This window comes from Anticarsia gemmatalis, chromosome 21 (assembly GCF_050436995.1).
Source record: "Anticarsia gemmatalis isolate Benzon Research Colony breed Stoneville strain chromosome 21, ilAntGemm2 primary, whole genome shotgun sequence".
NCBI lineage: Eukaryota > Metazoa > Arthropoda > Insecta > Lepidoptera > Erebidae > Anticarsia > Anticarsia gemmatalis.
The window spans coordinates 10,574,552-10,598,444 of record NC_134765.1 but is presented as its reverse complement, the minus strand read 5'-3'; the positions used below and the strand labels follow the sequence as shown (position 1 = coordinate 10,598,444).

The window sequence follows — 23,893 nt, the reverse complement described above, 5'->3', positions numbered from 1 at the left end:
CTATAAACTTAACTGATCCAGGAACTTACTAATTTGACAACTTACAGCACACGATAAGACATCAATAAAAGAAAAAACCGGTATTTTCAAATAAATACTGAATTGATATCGTCCCACGACGGTAACACATTTTTCTCTCAGTGTTTGTTTGTTGCTTGCTTTGTGCACACATAGTGATCATTTTAATATATAATTAATTGATGTGTTCAAATAAAATATTCATGTAATTCATAACAATATTATAGTGTTTTGTGAAAATAAAATTCAGGTTCGTATTTTTTTCTAAATATTTTTATGGCTGTCAACAGTGTCATTAGATTTTGACGATGCATATTTATACAAAGTTAGTTAAATTATTTTATTGAAAAATATAACCCCATACATTATAGTCTAACAACTCAGTGGAGAGTCTTGTACGCAAGGTTTGCAATACATGTTTCTGGATATAGCTACTTCATTTCGTTAAATCAACGCTGCGTAAAGAATTTAAAAGGCATTTTTATTCATAGGATATTAGGATATCAAAATCAATATCAAATCATTTATTCATTAAGGTCAAGTATTGACACTTATGATAGTCATTCAAATTACTGAATCTACATCTAGCTCGGTAAGAGGGTAGAGCCTTATCCTTCATTTATCCGTTGCAATTAAAAATACATCTGTCAATTAATAATACATTTCAACATACGACATTTACACAATTACGCTAATACTACAAAAAAGCAATAAATCCATCGAAAACACAAGATATAAATAAATTGATTGCTAAATTTCATGTTGTTCGAGTAAAATAAAGCTACTTAACTATTTATTCAAATTAAGTCGTTAACATAATATTTATAACAAGATTAATCATCCTTGAATTAACATCAGTTAGCTAAACACGTGGAATTATTATGCTAATGCTTGAAGATATAAATAAAAGTGCATTACATTACATATTACATACATATATGGGGCTGAGACCAGAGAACGCCATTTGCTTCCTTCATCCATACAAATTTCATTCACTTAATTCATATTTTCGAAATATTGGCAGTCAAATATGAATCAGTACATAATAAATAATGACACTTAGCCGCCTTTCTGTTGACGATTAACTCGAAATGTACTAAATAGATTTTTACTTGGTTTTCACAAATAAATGCAACACATTCCCAAAGAAGGTTTATAGTTTGGTTTTAGTTTATAATTTATTTAAGTTTTGTGTAAACTATGTTTTTAAGCTGGACGAGGCTGAAGTGGGCCTCGAATTTAAAGTATGGTAGTAACTAATACTGTTGCATTGCCTATGTATACCGGTTCGATTCTAGATGTGATTCCCCGACAATTACCCGTGCGTCATGGCTCTCACTTAACATAGATTTTAAGGATAATATTCAGCGAAATCTCATACAAATTGTTGATAATTTTGTCAATTGTAGGCTTTTATCGATCCACTGCAAAAACCAGCTTTGCATTTTAATAAATGTTGCTTGTACCTTCGCTGGTACCGTTAGATATTGGAAAGATATTTTTGCAACATAGGTAGGTACTATGCTTAACAAGCATAGGTTTTCGAAGGAAAGTTTTACAAAACCTAGATCTAATTAATCGATATATTATGATAACTATTTCGGCTGCAATAAATTATTTAACCAATGGAGTTAATTGCATATTCTCATTAAATTCAAGCCTTTTCTTAACATTTTCATGCAGTATTGCACTCTCTCTTGTGTCAAAATTATTCAAACCTTACTTTCCTATGCATTTATGATCTAATATCACAAAGAAATTAAAGGATCAAACATTTTTGCCATCGTTCGATTGACGTTTCGGCACGTATTACAACTATATTAGCAATCACACATCATCACAGCTGTTCAGATTTATAGCATAAAGTGACGATAGAATCGCTAATAACATCATGTAACCTCAAAAAATGATGCTCTCAAATAATACAGTCAGTGAACTAATACCTTAAGACCCTGGCCATCATAACACTTTTTCACAAACAATCAGTGACCTGTAAAATAACCTGTTTCTTACTTACTTGAAATCTGACCGCGAAAACATCTCATCTTTAATTTGTTTGCAACAAAAACTAAAGCGGAATTGGTACCAGTTGGGAAGTGATAAGTGGGTTAAGTAACCTTACCGCGGACAACCTATTGATGGGTAGCCACTTATAATCAAATTCTAAAACTTAACCTAGGGACAAATTCTAAAACTAATCTCAACAGAGAGATAGAATGACTTCGTATTTATAATAGCTTAGAAGAACCATTCAATTAAAAATAACAGGATAATGTTTCATGACCAATAAGTACACCAATGTACAACCAACTTTCTTTCATAACGGGATCATCAAATAAAGGTGGTTGCGTTAAAGGAGGTCGGATTTAAATTCACGATTATGCAGTAACGACGCAGTTATATTATTTTATGATTATTTAAGTTATAAATAATCCCTATATACCTAATTATTTTCAAATTTTAAATTATACCATTACCGGAGGTGTAAATATGAATATTTCGCTTACTTATTGAAGATCCCACACAGTATGGGCTAAAACTTTCATCATCTACTAAGCTAAATTTCCAACTTCATACTTCCAAGGACTTTCCCTAAAGATACCCAATCAAACAAATAATATCTTAATACTATTTCTTAATAATATTTCAAGAACTAAGTTACTCTTACTTTAATATTTTAAGAGTCCTTACTATAATTTTGATATATCGAAGATTGGACCCGGTGATGAGCAGTTGTGTACACTACAGGGACAATGAACCTTACATAATCAATCAATGTATTTCAAAATGTTACTCACAAAAGGGCTTTAGTAATAAGTGCTGACATAATACTTATTGCAAGCCCTTTGTACGGCAAAAAACTGGTCAAGTGCGAGTCGGCTTAGACACTTGTTCCGTACATATCTTGTTGTAATTTTGTGTGTTAACAAACTAATTTAACAACAAATTTACGCTTATGAATTTAAACTATACAGATGACATCAATTACTTCATGATCAAGGAAACGTCGATCCAAACTCTAGCACAAGAATAATATAAAGCATACTTTTCCGATACTGCCTATTTCATGTCATAATAAAATAGGGAAGGGTAAACCATAAATATAGGTCTACATTCACACATAACTGTAATTAACTTTTCTTTTAGCTATAGCAACCATTTCAACAAAACTACTCCATGACACTATTTATTTACAGACGGAACTCTACATTTACCTATTTATAAAAACATAAGTATATAGATACAATCTCTTTCTGAAGTGTACTTAATCTCATACAAAAGTTTGTATGACCCATTGACATTTGATGTCATGTGTCGTTGTAACTAGACGATGGAATATGCTGTCATTTATTGTATAGCAGACACGTTTTGTAACCATCGTAATACTTATTAAGCAATATAATAATCACTCTTTTACTTTTATACTAAGTAGGTGTTTTTATTTCTCTTTTGAAGACGACTCCCGCTCTAAGGATTGCTCTTGCGTCGCGGGGACTTCTACAAACATACAAACAACAGACACAAACTACAACCAGACCCGAAACAATTGTTTGTGAATCGCACAAATAATTGCTCCGTGTGGGAATCGAACCCACGAAGGCAGTCAATTTATATTCTAAATTTTTTCAATCGAAGCGGGTTTTAATATGCACTGTTAATAGCAAAAAATCGCACATAATGGCTTTGGTAAAAAACTGGAACATCCTAATATGACTAAAAACAAAACAAGGATTTACCACTTCAAAATAAGAAAGAAATAGGTCTTAACAATTAGTCTTCACTATAAACAACCACATTTTAATTTAATTTGACCATATCTGGCGAATACGCCATAAAATAACCACAATTTGACCATGTCAACAATTAGCGCGAGGACAACCATAATTGGTCAAATAATAATCTAGTGACCATATTTGGTCAAACACATCAACTTAATTTACTAATATAAAGAGTGCGAAGTCTGTTTGTGTGTATAACAGCTAAAGAAAATTCGACGTGGACGCATCACACACATCAACCAATCAGCCTAGCCTTTCTTCCAATTATGTTGGAGTCGGCTTCCAGCTGATTACAAATAATTTAATGGAGCGACTGCCTATCTGACCTTCACAACCCCGTTACCTGAGTAACACGATACCCCTCGGTAATCACACATCGGTGACTGGTTGTCACACTTTTCACTACTGGTAACGATTGTCAAAGATCTTAGAAAATTATTACCAGGACTCAATTTAAGCCTTCCGAAACACGGAGAGATTCGGTAATATGTTCATCCATCCATGGAGCAACCTCGGCAAGTGTAATTTAACCTTAGATCACGCTGGCTGTAGTTACTTTAGCCATGAGCTCCTCCAGAACATATTAGGCTACTTAGACAAAAATAATAATAATGAAATGTTTTTTCTTCTAAAATATCTACACGAAAGAAGTCATGAGCTAAAGTTAGTTTCTAACATGTTTCGTAAAGTCAAGGTTTCAACAATATTATCTAAGTGATTGACCTCCTAAGGTCATAGGGTCACCTCTCACATTTAAAGTTTTAGGTTAAGGACCATTAAGACCCTTTAGTTATTTATACTATTGTAAGGCCTATACTTTCAATAGACACTTATTTGTGTTGAAATCATTGTTTTAGTACTTGATTGTGTTTGTTGCAATAAAATTATTGTAAATATTGCGATAGACAAATAATTTTAATATCACGCCTTTATAATGGAAAGTGAAAAACACACAATGCGTTTATCACAAGGCCTTTCATACACAAAGCTAAATAAATCTATACTAATCTATACTATCAATACTAATATTATAAAGCTGAAGAGTTTGTTTGTTTGTATGTTTGCACGCGCTCATCTCAGGAACTACTGGTGCGAATTGAAGAATTAAAGTATAGATTTGCGTAGCCTTATGTACGTAGGGCCTTAGTCTCATGTTAAAGGGGCCAGCCCGTTACCAGAACAATTGTATCTCAATTAAGTTGTTCAATACGGTAAAAAATAACCTTAAAACTCGCGATAGTTAATATTTCACGATTTTTTGTGACAAACGCGCCACTAATGACGATGAACGTTTATTAAAATGAATGTAATTTTTTTAGGGTTCCGTATTATAAAACATATAGGATTTTGTTTCAAAATCGTGTCTTAAAACGTGAATGTTAATTTAAAAAAGATAGTTAACGAACAATAAATAATGATTATAAGGATCAGTAGGAGGTTAAATTAGCAATAACAATCATAAATTATAATTATTGGCAATTATAATTAACGACAATTCATTGGAAAAGAAAATACTGAAAGATATAAACTTGTTTGATGAGCTCGTCGAATAGCAGTTCTGAGTTTCAACTTTTGATTACCAGCTCTCCGAGGCACAACGTTATTGGATCTCAACTTCTGGCAATTAGTAAGACTTTCAGAACTAAGGAATAACTTAAGACTCAATAATAAATCTTGGCCTGATAAAAACTCAGGGAAAACTATTTGACCCGACCCGAAATTCAAACCCGGGAGCTCTAAACGACAGCCGCATACACTAACAACCGCGTCACATAAATAATGTCGACCTGGTTGGTTTCGGCTACGGCGGCCAGTTTCATTGAAACCAGCCAACTGTGCAGGACTTTGTTTATAGTGTCCAAGTGTGTGCACAATACACAGGTACACTCTCTATGCCTTTACTCTAATAGCCCGGTGGGACGGATAACCGTCACGACCAGTGATTGGTCAGACGCAGGACTGGCGGCTTTACGTGCTCTCCGAGGCACGGAAGTCTAAGACCTCAACTTCCTAACGCTGGGCAAATCTATACTAATATTATAAAGCTGAAGAGTTTGTTTGTTTGTTGTTTGAACACGCTAATCTCAGGAACTACTGGTCCGATTTGAAAAATTCTCTCAGTGTTAGATAGTCCATTTATCGAGGAAGGCTATAACATATATAACATCATGCTACGGCTATTAGGAGCGGAGTAGCAACGAAAAATGTTACCAAAACGGGAAAATTATGACCCATTCTCTCTTCGGTGACGCAAGCGAAGTTGCGCGGGTCAGCTAGTACATTATGTTACGGAACCACCGTCCCATTAGATCTTCACGCACTTGTTTATTCCGAGATTGATGTTATTTCTTAGTTAGATTTCATGGTAACTAAACAATGCGATATGAAGGCCAACCTTCGTTTTTGTATATACAACTGTTTGTAATAAATCAAAGCAAATTCTATTGAGAAAACCAATTTATGACGAATATCTATAATTTGTAGAATTGTGACATTGGCTGGTTTTAGATTCTTAATAAGTATAGTCAGGAGAACCTACAAATCAGTGATTATTAAAGCATATTTTAAAGAAATATAATTGGATGGATTTTATTGGTTTGTACCTAATTAAAACTAATATATTATACCTACTTTAAAACAATTGTTTCCAGAGGGCTAGGGTTAGGGACATTGCACATGTCCCTAACCTGCACTTGGTCAGCGTGGTGGTCTCATGGCTTATCTACTCCCTCTCTCGGGAGGATGCCCTTCCCCAGCAGTGGGAGAGTTAACAAAGATTTTTTTCGCTTAAATGTATCTACGCTAAAATTATACTAAACCCGGACGAAGTCAGGCCAGTCCTCTAGTCAAATCGTAACATTCCTTCGTATTATATTAATGAGAATTTCGCGTCATATTATATACATTTATGAAGTTAATGACTACAAATTGTAAAATAAATATAAAACCAAAGTACCGTACATTTTTAGAGAAGAAACATTCGCAAAAACTTTTTGAAGATAATTGTAAAATATCACATTAAAAACACAAAACGCAAGGTTATTCACCTAAAGTATTTAAATAGCTCTTTGATTTCAGCATTTACCTTACACGGGAGTCGAACTTGTATGACTGTTGTTTCGCAAGACATTTCAAAATATCGGCTTGGTTTGGTTACAGACCATTTGTGGTCAAAAACACGTCATGTTTGTTTAAAAATGGCAATCGCTGCATTTTTGGACTTTATATTTTGGAACATGATGGAAAAGTGCATGATTATGTACCTCAATCTTCTTGTCGTATGGTTAGTGGTCAACCTAGTGTCAAAGTTGTTCAAACCCGGAGGCCTTTGACGTGACATAACGACTGTTATCTTAATTGACAACAACCGGGACCGACTTTTTGTGACCTCCTAAGCCCGGAGACGACCATTTCAAATACTATTTGGCGGTCACCCATCTATGGAATTCGATATGCGTTATTTCGTGTAAAATATAAATGATCACCCTAAACTTGTAATATTTACAAAACACAGTTTTTTAGTTTAGTTATTATTTAGGTTACAGAACACATTTTATGGTCACTAGCCAATTAATTGACTTCACTTATAGTCGACTTCGAAGTAATACAATTAAATGTGGTTAAAATAATAACGGTAAGAATCCTTGACTTGTTAAAAACTAGTCTTTACTAAGTTACATAATAAATGTTAGCCTAGAACAAGTTATCGGTATCAATGCATTTTACCATATGCAGATAAATAAACAAGGTTATATATCTAATGACTATGTCGATCTTATGTTATGGTCAATTGAGGTTACTGTACGGAAAGTTATTAAAAAAAAAAACATATTATTTTATTCAGTTAGGTCTATTGATACCCGTATTTTCAAAATGAAAAGGCACATCTAAAAATTTATTTATAATTACTTATTTGCTACTTTGACCCTATATTTGATTAACATTAGGATAAACAGCAATAAATATTTTTTGTTCGGAAGACGTGACAAAAAATCTCCTGACTTTTATTTAGTCTTACTACAGTTAAGTCTTAGTAAAGCTTCGACGACGACTTGGCCCGTCAGTCTAAAGTATTGTCAATATTAGACAACAATAATATTACTTAAATACTTCAAAACTCTCAGCTTACACAATGTTAAATGTTGGTCAATGACCGGGAAATACTAACACTACTAAAATGAAACTGCACTTACTAAATAGAATAATATTTGTAATTCCCCGATGCACTAGACTTCATTTAAGTCTAGACTGTAGTCATTAAAACCCACGTTTTGTCTGTTCAGTAATACATCGTTAGGTAACAATCTGTTTTAAAATAATATTTGTTATAACAAAATGTGAAGTAATTTGCACTACTAATGTAACTAGAAATTTAACACAGAAAATAAATTTTATTTATTTTCATGACAAAAAACAACAACAAAGTTTGAAGCATTACCGCGGTTTAGGAAACAGAAAACTATTATAATAAATATATTTCATTTTGGGGTTCCGTATCCAAAGGGGTAAAACGAGACGGAAATTACTGAGATTTCGTTGACTGTTTGTTTGTTACTATCACGGTTCATGTCAGTTAGACTGTTGAAATTTTTATTAATTTTGCCAATTCGCAGCAAAAAATCCTATTAGTATTATAAATGCAAAATTTTTTAAGTATGTATGGATGTGTGTTACTGTTTCATGCAAATACTACTCAATCGATTACGATGAAATTTGGTATTTAAGCAGCTGAAAACCTAAAATAACACACAGGCTACTTTTTATCCCGAAGTTCCCGAGGGATCAGGATTTACGCGGGAAGGGTTACCACGCGACGAAGTCGTGGGCGGCCTTTAGTGTATTATAATCACAAGAAAAGAGTACAATTAATGTAACTGGAAAATCATTACATATTATTATATACTTATACCGTTTAAAAAGCACCACACACGATAACTTTTTTCGAAAATCGCGTCATTACGACGTCTGTTGCGTCATTCAAAAATGTACAGAAACCGCATCCTGTTTAACGAGTTGTATCAAAATTATACATAAACATAGAGGGCGCCTCTGTACGTGTTATTGAATAAGGTAGGTTATTATTGAGGAAAACCTCAAGATTATTCAAAATCAAGAAAAGGTGCAATTACTTTAAATATATTTACGTGCTTATTACTGACTAGCTGACCCGCGCAACTTTTCTTACGTCACATATGAGAGAATGGGTCATAATTTTCCCCGTTTTTGTAACATATTTCGTTGCTCCTCCGCTCCTTATGTCCGTAGCGTGATGTTGTACAGATGGGCTATCTAACACTGGAAGAATTTTTCAAATCGGACCCGTAGATCCTGAGATTAGCGCGTTCAAACAAACAAACAAACTTTTCAGCTATATAGGTATAATTAGCATAGATTTTTGTTGCTTGTGAGGACTTTCGGACAAAAGAGACGGCCTGAAATGTTGCTAAAATCCATAAAGGTATCTAAAATATTTAAAGGGCTAAAATACGACAAGATGAATATGTCTATACAGACATAGAGTTATCAAAATCCATCTTATCTAGTTTATATTATGTACATTCGTATATATGTTACTGTAAAAGCCCGAACGATGGTAAATCCTAAGATTTTCCGGTATAACCTAAGATTTACCAACTCGCAATGGTAAAAGTCCGAACAATTCTTTTAATTCGAACTTTTACCTATACTCACTTGATGATATCGAGATGTCGCTGGAGCCCCGCTTCGCGGGGCTCCTCCTTCTGGGTGGTTAAAAAAAAATAACCACAAAGGCTAAGGTGGGAGCTTCGCTTCGCTCGCTCCCACCTTAGCCTTCTAACCTAACCTACCCATGTCGCTTTGCCCAAAACTCCTTCTTTATAATTATGTCACAGTATATAATTATACCGTGAAATAGTTATAAACATAGTTATGAAGGAGGATTTTTTTATATATAGTAACATAGTTTTTAAACTCTGGCTTGTTCGGACTTTTACCGTTGAGAGTTGGTAAATCTTAGGTTTTACCGGAAAATCTTAGGATTTACCACAGGTCGGGCTTTTACAGTAACATATACATAAATATGATTGTTATTTAAATAATCTCTTCTATTGACATAGATCTCCTAATCTCTGAGAACAATGCACGATAAACTTACTATCGCAGAAGATTTAAGAATTTATAATAGTTTGATATGAAGATACTTATCTTACCTTTAACAAGACGAGTAATGGTAGGATCGGCAGACTAAAGAACATAAGTCAAAAAATTCGATATTTTTTTTATTAGGTCTCTCGACTTCAAATAATTCAATACGCCATCTGACTAAAGCACTTAACTCACTGAGAAATAATTCCCAGCATACTAAGTGGTGTACCTTATCAGCCTTGCACAATTTGAAAATTCCAAGAAGGAATAAAACACGTTTTTTATTGTTCCTGTAAAGTTCGATTTTTTGACTTAAGTACTTTGGTCTGCCGACCCTAGAATTTATTTGCTTATTATTTGAAATAGTCTCTTAGTAACCCGGTTTTAAATTCAGTAAACATTAACCGTTCCATTGAAGAAGATTCCCTCCTAAAATGTTATGATCCGAGAACCTATATCTTGTGTTCATGAGGTTATGTCATTTCGCGTAATATAACCGTCGTAATGTCAAAATGTACCCGCTTGTTTCAATTTTAATTTAAACTTACCCTAATCTGTCATTGTCACCGCGTTCACTGTACTAAAAAAAACTCTGAGTTAACGCCTCTCTTCTGAACAGAAGTAAAATTAACTCATTAATCATGTCCAATTAAATTAAACGATTCTCAGTCACGGCAATTACGATCAATTAACATACATAAAAACTATTGCAATACAAAAAATTTGTTAAACGGGCTTAGTAATTTACTTACTTAATAGTTTAAATGATAGAACAATGTATTTAAAAAAATAATATTAAGTATTTAATTTAAAGAATATTGCTCCCGAGTGCCTCTGCAGCGCGGTTGGTAGTGTATACGACTGTTGACTACGAAGTCCCGGGTTCGATATCCAATTCGGACAAAGTACTATTGGTCTTTTACTATATTTGATTATTCTCAATTATTTCCTATATACATATATTAATTATAATCCAGAATACGGTAACGTGCCCGGTTTAATGCAATAGGCTCGCCCCCTATTACATGGGACTTACATTGTTAATGCTGAAATGAGCGTGTATTTCATGCACCTCTGTCTACACTTCTATGTATATGGTATTATGTATATATGTCGTTATATTGCTTAATACTATTTTTGTATGTAATCTGACGAGTGTGTTTTGTTTGCAACAGATACAGTCGGCGTTGACACGGTGCGGACGTCTCAACGGACAAAGAAAATTTAATAAAATAATATCAAGAACTTGATAAATAAATATTTCTGTGTAATATTAAGAAAATAATTAAATAAACTGTGATTTTATTCGGCTGAATTGAAGAAAATATAGTGAAATAACAAATAAATAAAAACAAATACAAAATATTTTGAAAATTAATTAATGAGAAGTGATTTTAATAAAATTAACTAAGGAAAAAATATAATTGAAATGAAATAATAAAATAAAAGTGTGTTAACAGTGCTAAAAACAATCAAATATTTCTATAAAATAAACTATTTTTACAAACAAAGTTAAAACTACGTACTCAACTATATAAAAGTGACAAATGTGTTCAAAACCAAGAACGTAGCAAAATATTTAAAAGGGCTTTCGTGAATGTGTTAATTATTAATCAAAATGGTGGTCAAACTATCAAATCAGATAACCAACAGTGTACCAAAGCAGGATCCATTTGCAAAACTTCTTGGCGACTTCGGAAGATGGCAGTTCTTAGTGTTCAGTACCATATCATTGGTCAAACTAAGCTCTGGATGGGTGCAAATGGCCATACTATTCTTGACCCCAAATTTAATATTTCGTTGTGTAAATTTGGGTAATTCTACAGAAGAGGTTTTTAACAATACATGTTATAAAGATTGTTTAGAATATGAGTATGATACGAGCCCGTTTGATAATACGATAGTGTCCGAGTGGGATCTTATTTGTGATAGAAGATGGCTGGCCAGCTTTACCCAGATGATGCTTCAATTAGGAGTCCTGGTTGGCAGTATAACTTTTGGATTTTTGTCTGACAGGTGAGTCTGTTTTTTTCTTTTACATGTGTTTATGAGAAAAAGAGTCTTTTAGAATCTTTTGTTAATGTGAAACCAAATTTGTAAAGGGATGTTTAAAAATAAAATAGGGTAGATTTTATCTTTTTTAATATAAATGACAAATTATGCCTAAATTTTGTTTGACACATTTTTTGACGGTATGCAAAGGCCCCAACCCGCACTTGGTTAGCGTGGTGGACTCAAGGCCTAAGCCCTCCCTTGTTCAGAGGAGACCCTTGCCTTGCAGTGGGAAAGTTATGGGTTAAATAAATATAAACTAATGCATGCAATTAAAATATAACGCTGTGAGTGTTATAGGTTGGTTTCCTATTTCAGTATGAACCAATATATTCTAGTAAACTATAATCTATACTTAATATTAAAAAGCTGGAGAGTTTGTTTGTTTGTTTGTTTGTTTGAACGCGCTAATCTCAGGAACTACGGATCCGATTTGAAAAATTCTTTCAGTGTTAGATAGCCTATTTATTGAGGAAGGCTATAGGCTATATAACATATTTTATATGTGTTGGCGGATCGACAACTTTTTTGTATATTCTAGTAAACTATTTTACATTGGCATGTGGTTTGCGGCTCGGCAACTTTTGTACGTGAGAAGTGTGTGATAAATTAGAAACGTAGATAAGATATTTCAGAAGCAAGTCACTTGAGGTAAGAACTATTTGAGACAAAAATATAACACAATCAATGACCTGTATCATTAAGTACTCACAAACGATAAAACCTTTAGGTAAATATATTTACATGATATTACAACCAGTGATAGCCGAGTGGTTTAAGTTAGCACATCCTACGCAAGTGGTAACAGGTTCGAACCTTAGGTAACACACCAATGACTTTTTGAAGTTGTGTGTGTATTAGAAATAATTGTCACATGCTCTAACGGTGAAGAAACCAAGTCAAGTTATTATGCTTTACCGAAAAAGGTGTGGTATTATTAAGTCACCTGCTTACACTATTTTTGAAACAAGGCCATTAGGTGGTTCATTATTTTGTTAATATTACTTTAACAATAACTAATATCTAGGTGTGTGATAATAATTTCAGGTAAAACCAGCTGTTTCAACATTACTTATTACAAATATTATACTGAAACAGTGGATGTTTGTGTTCCCTATTGTGAAAATTACCGTGACACGGTTAATACCGTTTGTTTAAGTTCCTAGTGAGGTAATTCAGTATTTAAAGTATTTATTTAATGTTAAATTATAAAAAGGGAATATTAGGTCGGCGAAAAAGTCTTTTCGCATTATAGTATGTATGAACTTGTGATAAAATTTCTTTGGTTTCAAGAATCACAAATGAGTACACTGTTCATTAGGTTTCTTTCAGTGAGCTCGTGAGGTACCCAAATATCGAGCTTTTGTGTGCAGAGAAATTATTGTGGTTACATTTTGTTTTAAAATGTTTTGCTCTGAAACCGTTTTTTTTATACTGAATGTCTTTTTATATGCGTCTGTAGACATGTTCGCCTTATAAATTGTCTTTAAAATAAGTGTGTTATCATTACCATATCACATGAAGGTTAGTTTGTAAAAGTAAATAATTAAATTAAAATATACACAAATTCTTAATTTGTCATTGTTGATTAACAAAGATAAACATTAAATTCTTGATACTTTTAAACCAGGCCAGGGTGAAATGAAAAGAACATTTATTTTTATCATAAAACGCTGTAAACCTTCAAATAGTATTTTATCCCAATGCTGGGCATCAACCTTCATAAGGCTTTGTACATAAGGCATCCGAGTGCCAATCACGAGGTCTCTGGGTCGATTCTTGTGTCGGGAAAAAAAACGTTTTTTTTATTTACATTAAAATATTTCTCATTTATAACCCGGAGTTTGGTAACGTGCCCCCTGTTACATGAGACTAACATTGTAAAGAGCCAAAAGTAGGTGTAATTCAAACTCCTCTGCCTACTCCTTCTGCTATAACAGGCGTGATAATATCGCCTCTTTACAAGAACAACGTGACATCTCAAAAACGTTATTTTTATTATTCGATATCCATCACTAATAAGTTGAATTAAGGTATATTTTTTTTGCTTATTTTCAGAAAGCACATTAATTACAGTAAAATTAAATTGTCAATATTTTTGTATTGATCAACGCTTAAATATTCAAAATTGCTCTCTTGTAAAGTTGTTGTTTAATAAATGTCACGTTGTTCTTGTAAAGATGCGATATGTACTTATGTATGTATGTACATCAGTCAGCCACGAGCCTTGGTTCTCAAGAATAAGGCTCTCGACTAAGTTATTGGAGTATACAGAGGCTAAGCTATCACTGCTCACAAATAACTTAGCAATATAAAAAGTTCGATCATTAAACAGTTATACAAATATTATTGTACTGTCTGACCCGCGCAACTTCGTTTGCGTCACATAAAAGAATCATAATTTTCCCCGTATTTGTAACATTTTTCAGTGGTACTCTGCTCCAATTAGTCGTAGCGTGATGATATATAGCCTATAGCCTGCCTCGATAAATGGGCTATCTTACACTGAAAGAATTTTTCAAATCGGACCAGTAGTTCCCGAGATTAGCGCGTTCAAACAAACAAACAAACTCTTCAGCTTTATAATATTAGTATAGATATAGATTAGTATAGATTAAAGAGGCACTCGAACATTTCGTAACTAGTCTATTGTAACAGTATTATGAATGTTATGATCATAAACACGTTATCTGTGAACATTACAGGCTTTATAGCAATAATCTTAACTACTTGACGCCATGTAACACAATACATTGTTAGATTAGTTACATTACTGTAGGGTAACTTCATAATACCGAATCATACATGTTTCTAATACTTGTAGGCACTTGTAATCTTTATTTTGTAATTTCCTTTTAATTCGTTTACGATCAGAACTTCCTAAACACTAACATTTTCTTGACCCAGAAACTCTAAATTGACCTTCTTGACTTACTTGGACTCTGGCTTCTGCCCACGACTATGAATATGCGAACGACTATACGAATAGATTTAACGGGGTAAAAAGTTTTCTGTCTGATGTGTTAATCTAGGTCTGAGGTCATAAAATATATGTGTACCAAATTAGTGTAAGTAGTTTTTGTGTGAAAGAGTCATTCTTACAAACCTTCTCATTTATAATATTAGATATATTCGAGTCATCTTCACTGCCAGTGACCGTCTAATAAGGCTTCAATAGAAAAATATGGATATTCAAATACATCTAGTTTCAATATAAATGTAAGTCAAGCTAATGTAATCCCACCTTAACTTCATAGCCACTACACATGAATGACGATCATCATTCAAACGTCATGCTCGCTGTTCACGGCCACGAGTAGACATGACGGTCATGGCCAGTCATTTGTCACAATGTCACGGAAACTATTAGGAAGTAGTTTGGTAGTAAGGTTTTTGTTTATCGATTATGTTTAAAAAGGGGAAGACAGACGTACCTATTTTTAACCGTACATACTTGAGGTAATAATATAACGGAAAAAAGGTATTATAGCGTGATATCTACTGATGATACTAATATTATAATGCTAATGTTTACGAGTTTGTCAGTATGTACGGATGTTTGTTACTCTTACACGCATTTGCGTAGTATTTACTACTGAACCCATTACGATGAAATTTGGTATATAGGTAGCTGAAGACCCAGGATAACATATGGGCTACTTTTTATTCCGGAAAATTGGGATAGGGATTTACACGGGAAGGGTTTCCACACGAACGTCGCGGGCGGCCTCTAGTGCAATCTAAATCTAGTCTTACTCAACTAGGGAATCGAACTAACGTCAATTGTGAACAGTCGGTCAATGACCAAGACAATTTAAAAAAGTCAAAATTATTTGATTATGTTTTAATGTATGACTCTCAGAATGAGATAACAAGCAAAGATATTAGCATAAAATTACCATTTTAATATTATGTAATGATAAAAAATAATATAGGATCATTAAAAATATCCAAGACCAGAATACCCTATTTTAATAAGTCTTAAAATAACTTGTAGCTAATTAATTGCCTGTCATGTTAAGCGATTTTATAAAACACTAGCTGACCCGCGCAACTTCGCTTGCGTCAGATAAGAGAGAATGGGTCATAATTTTCCCCGTTTTTGTAACATTTTTTACGGGTACTCTGCTCCTATTGGTCGTAGCGTGATGATATATAGCCTATAGCCTTTCTCAATAAATAGGCTATCTAACACTGAAATATTTTTTCAAATCGGACCTGTAGTTTCTGAGATTAGCGCGTTAAAAAAAACAAACAAACAAACTCTTCAGCTTTATTATATTAGTATAGATTAGTATAGATCTGGTAGCTTTTAGCCAAGTTGTACTTATCACTGTCATAGTATTTGTATGTATGTTTGTATGTGTTTCTGCTTGAATATTATTAGCATGTTTAGCTTTTTTAATGTCAAGGTTAATTTTGATGTAAATAAGATTCGTTGCGTTAGATTCTAATAATATTAATACGAACTTTAAGTGTCCATACCTATTACCCATTTTTTCTGATAAATGGAAATGATAGCGAAAGACTAAATAGTTTGATATGGTTATATGACTTATTTTCTAAAATGACGGCAGTTATACTCGAAAGTATAGGCAGAGGTGTTTGAAGCTTGTGGTAAAGTAACAACAGCGGCGCGGATCGATCTCTCAGGTTAAGCTACGCTTGCCGGAGTTATTCCGTGGAGGGATGACGATATTATACATACTGAGTAGCTCCGAGTTTCGGAAGGCACATTAAATCGTTTGCCCCGGCTGTTATTTACAAAGATCTTTGAAGTTGTTACCAGTTCTTTTGAAGCTTGAAAGTCTGACAACCAGTCTTACCGAGGGTATCGTATTATAACCCAGGTAACTGGGTTGTGGAGGCCCGATAGTCGCTTCATGTACAGTACTGTTATCCAGCTGCATCCGCTGATACTGGAAGGCGACTCCAACATGATTGAAAGAAATATTATATATTAACCGACTTCAAAATAGGAGGAGGTCCTCAATTTGAATGTGTTTTTTTTTGTTACCTCATAACTTTTTACTGGGTGGACCGATTTTGATGACTAGCTGACCCGCGCAACTTCGCTTGCGTCACATAAGAGAATCATAATTTTCCCCGTTTTTGTAACATTTTTCACTGGTACTCTGCTCCTATTGGTCGTAGCGTGATGATATATAGCCTATGCCTTCCTCGATAAATGGGCTATCTAACACTGAAAGAATTTTTCAAGTCGGACCAGTAGTTCCCGAGATTAGCGCGTTCAAACAAACAAACAAACAATCAAACAAACAAACTCTTCAGCTTTATAATATTAGTATAGATTATAATATTAGTATAGATTAGTATTAGTATTAGTATATTAGTATTAGTATATGAGTATTAGTATATTAGTATTAGTATAGATTCTTTATTTATTACTAGCTGACCCGCGTAACTTCGCTTGCGTCACCTAAGAGAATGGGTCAAAATTTTCCCCGTTTTTGTAACATTTTTCGTTGCTACTCCGTTCCTAATGACCGTAGCGTGATGTTATATAGCCTATAGCCTTTCTCGATAAATGGGCTATCTAACACTGAACGAATTTTTCAAATCGGACCAGTAGTTACTGAGATTAGCGCGTTCAAACAAACAAACAAACAAACAAACAAACAATCAAACAAACAAACAAACAAACAAACTCTTCAGCTTTATTATATTAGTATAGATGTGTGTTTTTCTAATTTCAGATACGGTCGCAAAATAACCTTCCTGGTAGCAATCACAACGGTCATCATCTTCGGTCTGATCATCCCGTTCTCTCCCAACTACATCATCTTCACGCTGCTCCGTACTCTCCTGGGCATGGCCACCGCGGGCACCATGGTGGTGTCCTTCGTCATCGTCATGGAGTCCGTCGGCCCTCGATACAGGGAGGTCACTGGGTGCTTGTTCCAAATACCTTTCACTATTGGTGAGTATTGTGTGATTTTTTTTAAGGCAATGAAGATATTAAGGGATGAAACCTTGCATGCCTAAAAAAATGTTTAATACATTTATTGAGGGTATGCAAAGTCCCCAACTTAGCTATGTAAACAAAGAGAAAAATCCTAATAATATTGATAACCGAAATATCACATCTACTCTTATTATAAAAAAGTTACATTTTACTTAATATCCTGCACGACTGGTTTCTTACTTATATGTAAATATTATTAATTTTATTGATGAGTTTTATTACCATGAAGAACTAGCGTGGTCTTAATTAATATAGGTAATAATATACCTAGTAGGTATCCAGTCGGACTAGTTTTTTAAATAAGTCGCAGATTTTATAAACATTTCTTCACTTGATTAACCTCGCATATGCCTAAGTTCCGTGTAATGAATTATAATGCAAAACATTAATTTTGTAATAATATCCATACCTACCTTTTTATCTCCGCTTTGCCTTCGTTCCAAAAATACACCAATGAGGCCTTCCTGTGTCATAAAGCAGCTAGGTCGCGACAGTAAGTACTTTTTAACCCGTTACTGTCCCACAGCTGGGCAAGGGTCTCCTTCCATACGAGGAAAGGATCAGGCCATACGTTGACCAAGTGTGGGTTGGGGTCTTAATTCTTATTTGACACCTCCGTGGCCCAGTGGTTTAGGTCGCCATGCCGCTACTACAGTACTGCGATGGGAGGTCGTGGGTTCGATTCCCACACGGAAAAAAAATTGTGCGATCCACAAATAATGGTTTCGGGTCTGGTTGTACTTTGTGTCCGTTGTTCGTTTGTAAAAGTCCCCGCGACACAAGAGCAATTTTAAGTGAGGGAGTTGTCTTTTAAAAAAATAATAAAATAGTCAAAATACAATCGTGTTGCCTCAGGCCTAGTTTCAGATAATTTATCTGCTGGATAAAGTGACATATCCAAACAACTATAGGTACTTATACAGAAGTTATCTAATGTATTATGTTCTTATTTAGGAGTAGTAGAACCGGGCTTAAATCTTCTTTATTTTAAAACTATTTTAGTTGCCGAATACCTTAGATTACTTAATAGTTATTTCATGTAACATTACATATTACATACATAAATTATAACCAGAATAACTTGTTTTCATAATAAGGTTTAAAAATAAGTATTCTATATGGAATATGCAAATTATAGAACAATCTGGCGGCACAAAAGATTTTTTCTGTGACTAAAACCAACATTGTTTTATAATACGTGAGAAATTTTACAAACATACAAATAACAGATACAGAGAACTATATACTATATATACAGAAATATATTTTATATTGTATCAACCATATCGTAAATTTTTTGGCGATTGAAAAGAATGGCCATGATTTTCTTGCTAGCTCTTCTCATAAGGCTCTACCCCGTTTCCGAGCTAGTGGTAGATTCAGTTACTATAACGACTATCATAAAAGTTAAAACATTCGACCCAAATAGATGAATGTGAGATGCGAATGAAGGAAAGGAAATTTGTAAAGAATGTACCAAGAGGCGTTCATTTTCATTTCGTTCACGAAGAGGCGTGATTTCATTAATGTATTTAGAAAAGACCAATAGAATTAAATGATTTCAATCCATCCCAGAGAACACACATACACAGAAGAATTATAATTATTGAAATAAGTTTCGTAATAGTTCTGTATGACAAGATGTATGGATATATATGAGTGAGGCAAAGAAAGTTTGTAAGGATCGTACCAAGTGGCGTTCTGTTGTCTCTTGCTACCCCTATGGGAAGAAGTCTTGTTTTTTTTTATTTACTGAGGAAATATCAATAGAAATCATCCTAATCAATCCTAGAGAAATACATAATAATAAATAATATGTAGGTACCTATCTACAGAATAATTATGATAAGTAAGATTCTCGTACAGTTCCGGTTCGCACAATACAGTAGGTATTTTTACATAATATAATTCATAACAATGTTTATTTTCGTAATGTTACAAAGGCAAAAAGTACAGGGATTTACATACTTTTGCAAAAAAACGGAATTGCTGATGGATTTATTTACAGCTTCATTTTAAAGTGACTTACATTAAGAACTGCCATATTAGTTCTTCTATAATTCCATATTATTATTAATAATCTATACTAAAGCTGAAGAGTTCGTTTCTTTGTTTGTTTGTTCCGACGGGCTAATCTCAGGAATTACTGGTCCGATTTTAAATTCTTTCAGTGTTACATAGTATAATTATTGAGGAAGGCTATATATCATCACGCTACAACCAATAGGAGCAGAGTAGCAGTAAAAAATGTTACAAAAACGGGGAAAATTATGACCCATTCTCTCTTATGTGACGCAAGCGAAGTTGCGCGGATAAGTCCTTCATAAAAATATTAGCGAGCGGAACACGAGTAAACTGGTAGCCCTTGGTTGTTTACTATAACTTGGTAACTGAACCCTACAAATCGTCATCTACAAGACGTCTAATTTTCTATTTATCTTTTCCCCAGGTCACATGACAGTCTCCATCTTCGCGTATTACTTCCGCAGCTGGGACACGTACACCCTGGCCCTGGGTATACCCCCCCTCATATACCTGGGGTACTTCTTTACCCTCAGCGAGTCTCCGCGGTGGCTCGTCAGCCAGGGTCGCGTGGATGAAGCCACTAAGATTGTCAAGAGAGCAGCTGCTATGTAAGTAGATGGTCTTTGCTAAGGAGTTTTTCTACGCCTTTCAAAACTGCAAATTGACCGGACAGTGAGGCTATTTACCCGACTGAGTAATGAAAGGAGAGTTATTTGATATGAAATTTACAGTATGAACGATTTTTTCTCAGGTAAATTTCGAATGTTTACTACCCCTGGGTTATCCCTCTAAAATTCCTGTAATATGCCGTTATATATTTTTACCTGGAACTGGAAGATAAATTAGACGAGAAAACAAGAAAACCTGCTGTCAATAGCTAGTTTGAAATGTTTGCTCTCTCGAAAAGTTAATAGATGATTTTCCTTCATATTAAATAATTATTTATGCTAATATATGCAAACCATTTAATACATTTATCATGAATTGCACTTTTCTACTGTACACCAATATTTAGTTATAATATTATCTTTTAAAATATATTGTGGGTCTCATGCATATTTACTTTTACAATCGCTATCTCGTAAAATAATCTAAGTACAAATAAAATAAAAAATGCATACAACTGACGTATTTTCATACGTAAAACAGCTGTATTCAAACAATGACATTTATATGATAAAGATGTTTATATATTTTTTAAATTTTGCTGCAGGTTTAAGTATTACTATGCACCCTCATTTCTTAATGCATTGTGTGTCATGTCATGTCATGTGGCTCTTTTAAATTGGCATCGATAGGTATTTTCTTTTAAACATATGGATAGACAGACACTTTTAGGATCGAATACTGAAAGTTCTTCAACAAACATCTAAATAAAACTGCTAAATAAATACAAACATACATAATATCACACCTGTTATGCACCCTTGTAAACGAGCCTATTACCGTTTACGAGACTTAACCAAACTCTGGCTATTGAGAAATATCCTAATATAAATTAGATGAAGCCAATAGCATCTTGCCTGACCACGGAATCAAACCCGAGACTTCACAATTTGCAGTCGCATACAGAACCAACGGCGCTCCAGACTGAGGCAGTCTAGTCAGCCAGTAAAATATAAATTATAAACTTAGCCTATTAATGTCCCACTGCTGGGCAGGGTCTCCTCCCGTGATGAGGAGGTTGGGCCTTGAGTCCACCACTCTGGCCAATTGCGGGTTGGAGACTTTGCATGCCTTTAAGAAATGTTCTAAAGAATTCTCAAGCATGCAAGATTGCATCCCGATGTTTTTCTTCACCGTTGGAACAAGTAATTATTTCTAAAACACACATAACTTCGGAAAGTTATTGGTATATTGCCTCGGGTACAATCCGTTGACCACTTTCTGGGGACGCGCATGCTTATATCACTCAGCACTGCAAAATACTATATATTCAAAATTATTTTCTTATCATTGCAGCAACAACCTTCCCACAGAGAAAATCGAAGAGACCCTCACACAGCTGTCCCAGGAGATCCGCAAGTGTTCATCCGAGGAGCCTCGCTTGAACTACTCGGCGCTGTTCCAACGCTCCCTGGCGATGAAAACCGTCTGCTGCTGCACCATGTGGCTTATCCTCGGCATCACGTACTTCGGCTTCAACCAGTACATCAGTCAGACTAGTCCTGATCCGTTTGTTAGTGTAGCTTTGGCTGGAGCGATGCAGGTAGGATTATATGAACCTTCTGTAGTCAAGTTATGAATATCGCAAATGTTAGGATAGATTATCAATCTATGGATGGCATTGACGATTAATAAAACCATTTATTTATTTAAGTCAGATGTTAACACTTATGATAGTCATTACAATGACTGAACCTACTAGCTCGGAAAAACGTAAAACCTTATGAGAAGAGCTAGCAAGAAACTCACAGCCAGTCATTTCAATTGCTTATTGGTAGGCACTAAAACTTGATTAATATCACGCCTGTTTAGGAAGGTGTAAGCACGGTTGTATGAAATAACCCAGGTTTCGCTTTCCACGATATCAGTACCATGGCATAGGCAGCGAGCCTATTGCCTTTTACCGAGCACGTAACTAGACTCTGAGCTACTATTGAAAAATATTCTAATATAAATTGTATAAGACTAACAGACTTCACCCGTGCTGGGAATCAAAAATGGGATAGCAGATAGGCCATAGAAGCAGTTCCGTCAATATTCATATAAATGAATCCTTCTATTTCCAGATGCCCTCAGCAATCGTCTCCATCTGGCTAATCAAGAAGCTAGGCCGTCGTCTCACCACCTCCATATTCTTCATCCTGGGAGGAGTCTTCGTGATCATCCTGTACTTCGTGCCCAACATCTTCGCCATCACCCTAACCTTCGGGACTTTGGGAGTCAGTTGTGGAGCCATCGTCGCTACATCTATCTACGTGTATACTTCAGAACTATACCCAACTGTGGTCAGGAATATGGCTGTAGGAGCTTGTTCCACGTCCATGAGAGTAGGGTCTATGTTAGCCCCATTTATTTCTAATTCTTTAGTCAGTATGCCGTGGTTGCCCAGTGTTATTTTCGGTGCTGCTGCCCTGGTCGCTGGGATCGTGTGTCTCTTGTTACCTGAGACGAAAGGAACCAATTTGCCTGATAGTATGGAAGACCTACAGAATGGAAAGTGATGAGTGTTTTGTGAATATATTGTAATATTAGTTGATGGTTAAAGTGTTCACCAAGCTGTTATATAGCGGGAATTCTTTTTTGTTAATTTAAGTTTTAAGACAAGTTGTTTGACAAGATGTATGGATGTGAATACCGCAAGCGGAGATAGTAGGTATCGAGCAAAGTGGCTTTTCTTGGTTTCTGCCTACCCTTCTGTATAAAAGGCGTGATTATATATTTCTATGTGTGTAATATTATGGAAAATATATAGATTGTTAAGCTGTGCCTTAACAAAATATGAAAATGTTCAGTTAAGAATTAAAATAATTATTTTTCAGTGTGTACTTAATTATTTTAAGAGTTACCCAATTTAGTGTTTTATAATGATGTAATTGGATGTAAATTTGTGATATCCGATCAATGACTATATGTTGTTGTTACTATATGATTTCAGATTAATTTTATTACTGTTTTCTAACTGTAATATAATTAAGATCTAGTTTTATTGTTATTGATAAGTAAGCATAATATGTAAGTAATTACTGTGATAACGAAATATGTATTTTAATAACTGATGTTTTAATTAGATAAGAAACCTCTATATGTTTAGGATAAGTGAATATTTTTACATAATCAAGTCACCACCATTATCATTGACCTGTTTATAAATAAAATAAAGAATAAATAATCTTATAAGTTTTATGTAATATTTCAACACTTTTATACCTAATATTTATATACTTAGATGTAGGTATCTAAG

General features: G+C 34.3%; 1 protein-coding gene across 1 annotated transcript; it reads left to right on the top strand.

Annotated features, from left to right (window-relative positions):
* The first annotated feature begins 154 nt into the window (after window positions 1-154).
* On the top strand, window positions 155-23,823 carry LOC142982112 (organic cation transporter protein-like). Its single transcript, XM_076128453.1, has 6 exons — window positions 155-268; window positions 11,099-11,939; window positions 17,693-17,916; window positions 20,411-20,594; window positions 21,949-22,195; window positions 22,719-23,823. The coding sequence occupies exons 2-6, from the start codon at window positions 11,542-11,544 to the stop codon at window positions 23,151-23,153; spliced, it is 1,488 nt and encodes a 495-aa protein (XP_075984568.1). The 5' UTR covers window positions 155-268; window positions 11,099-11,541; the 3' UTR covers window positions 23,154-23,823.
* The last annotated feature ends 70 nt before the right edge of the window (window positions 23,824-23,893 follow it).

Bases quoted from the DNA above. Each gene is read 5' to 3' on its own strand.
- LOC142982112 (XM_076128453.1), top strand. From the start codon at position 11,542: ATGGTGGTCAAACTATCAAATCAGATAACCAACAGTGTACCAAAGCAG. The intron at 11,940-17,692 runs GTGAGTCTGTTT...TTCTAATTTCAG, and splicing joins TTTGGATTTTTGTCTGACAG to ATACGGTCGCAAAATAACCT. The intron at 20,595-21,948 runs GTAAGTAGATGG...TTATCATTGCAG, and splicing joins GTCAAGAGAGCAGCTGCTAT to CAACAACCTTCCCACAGAGA.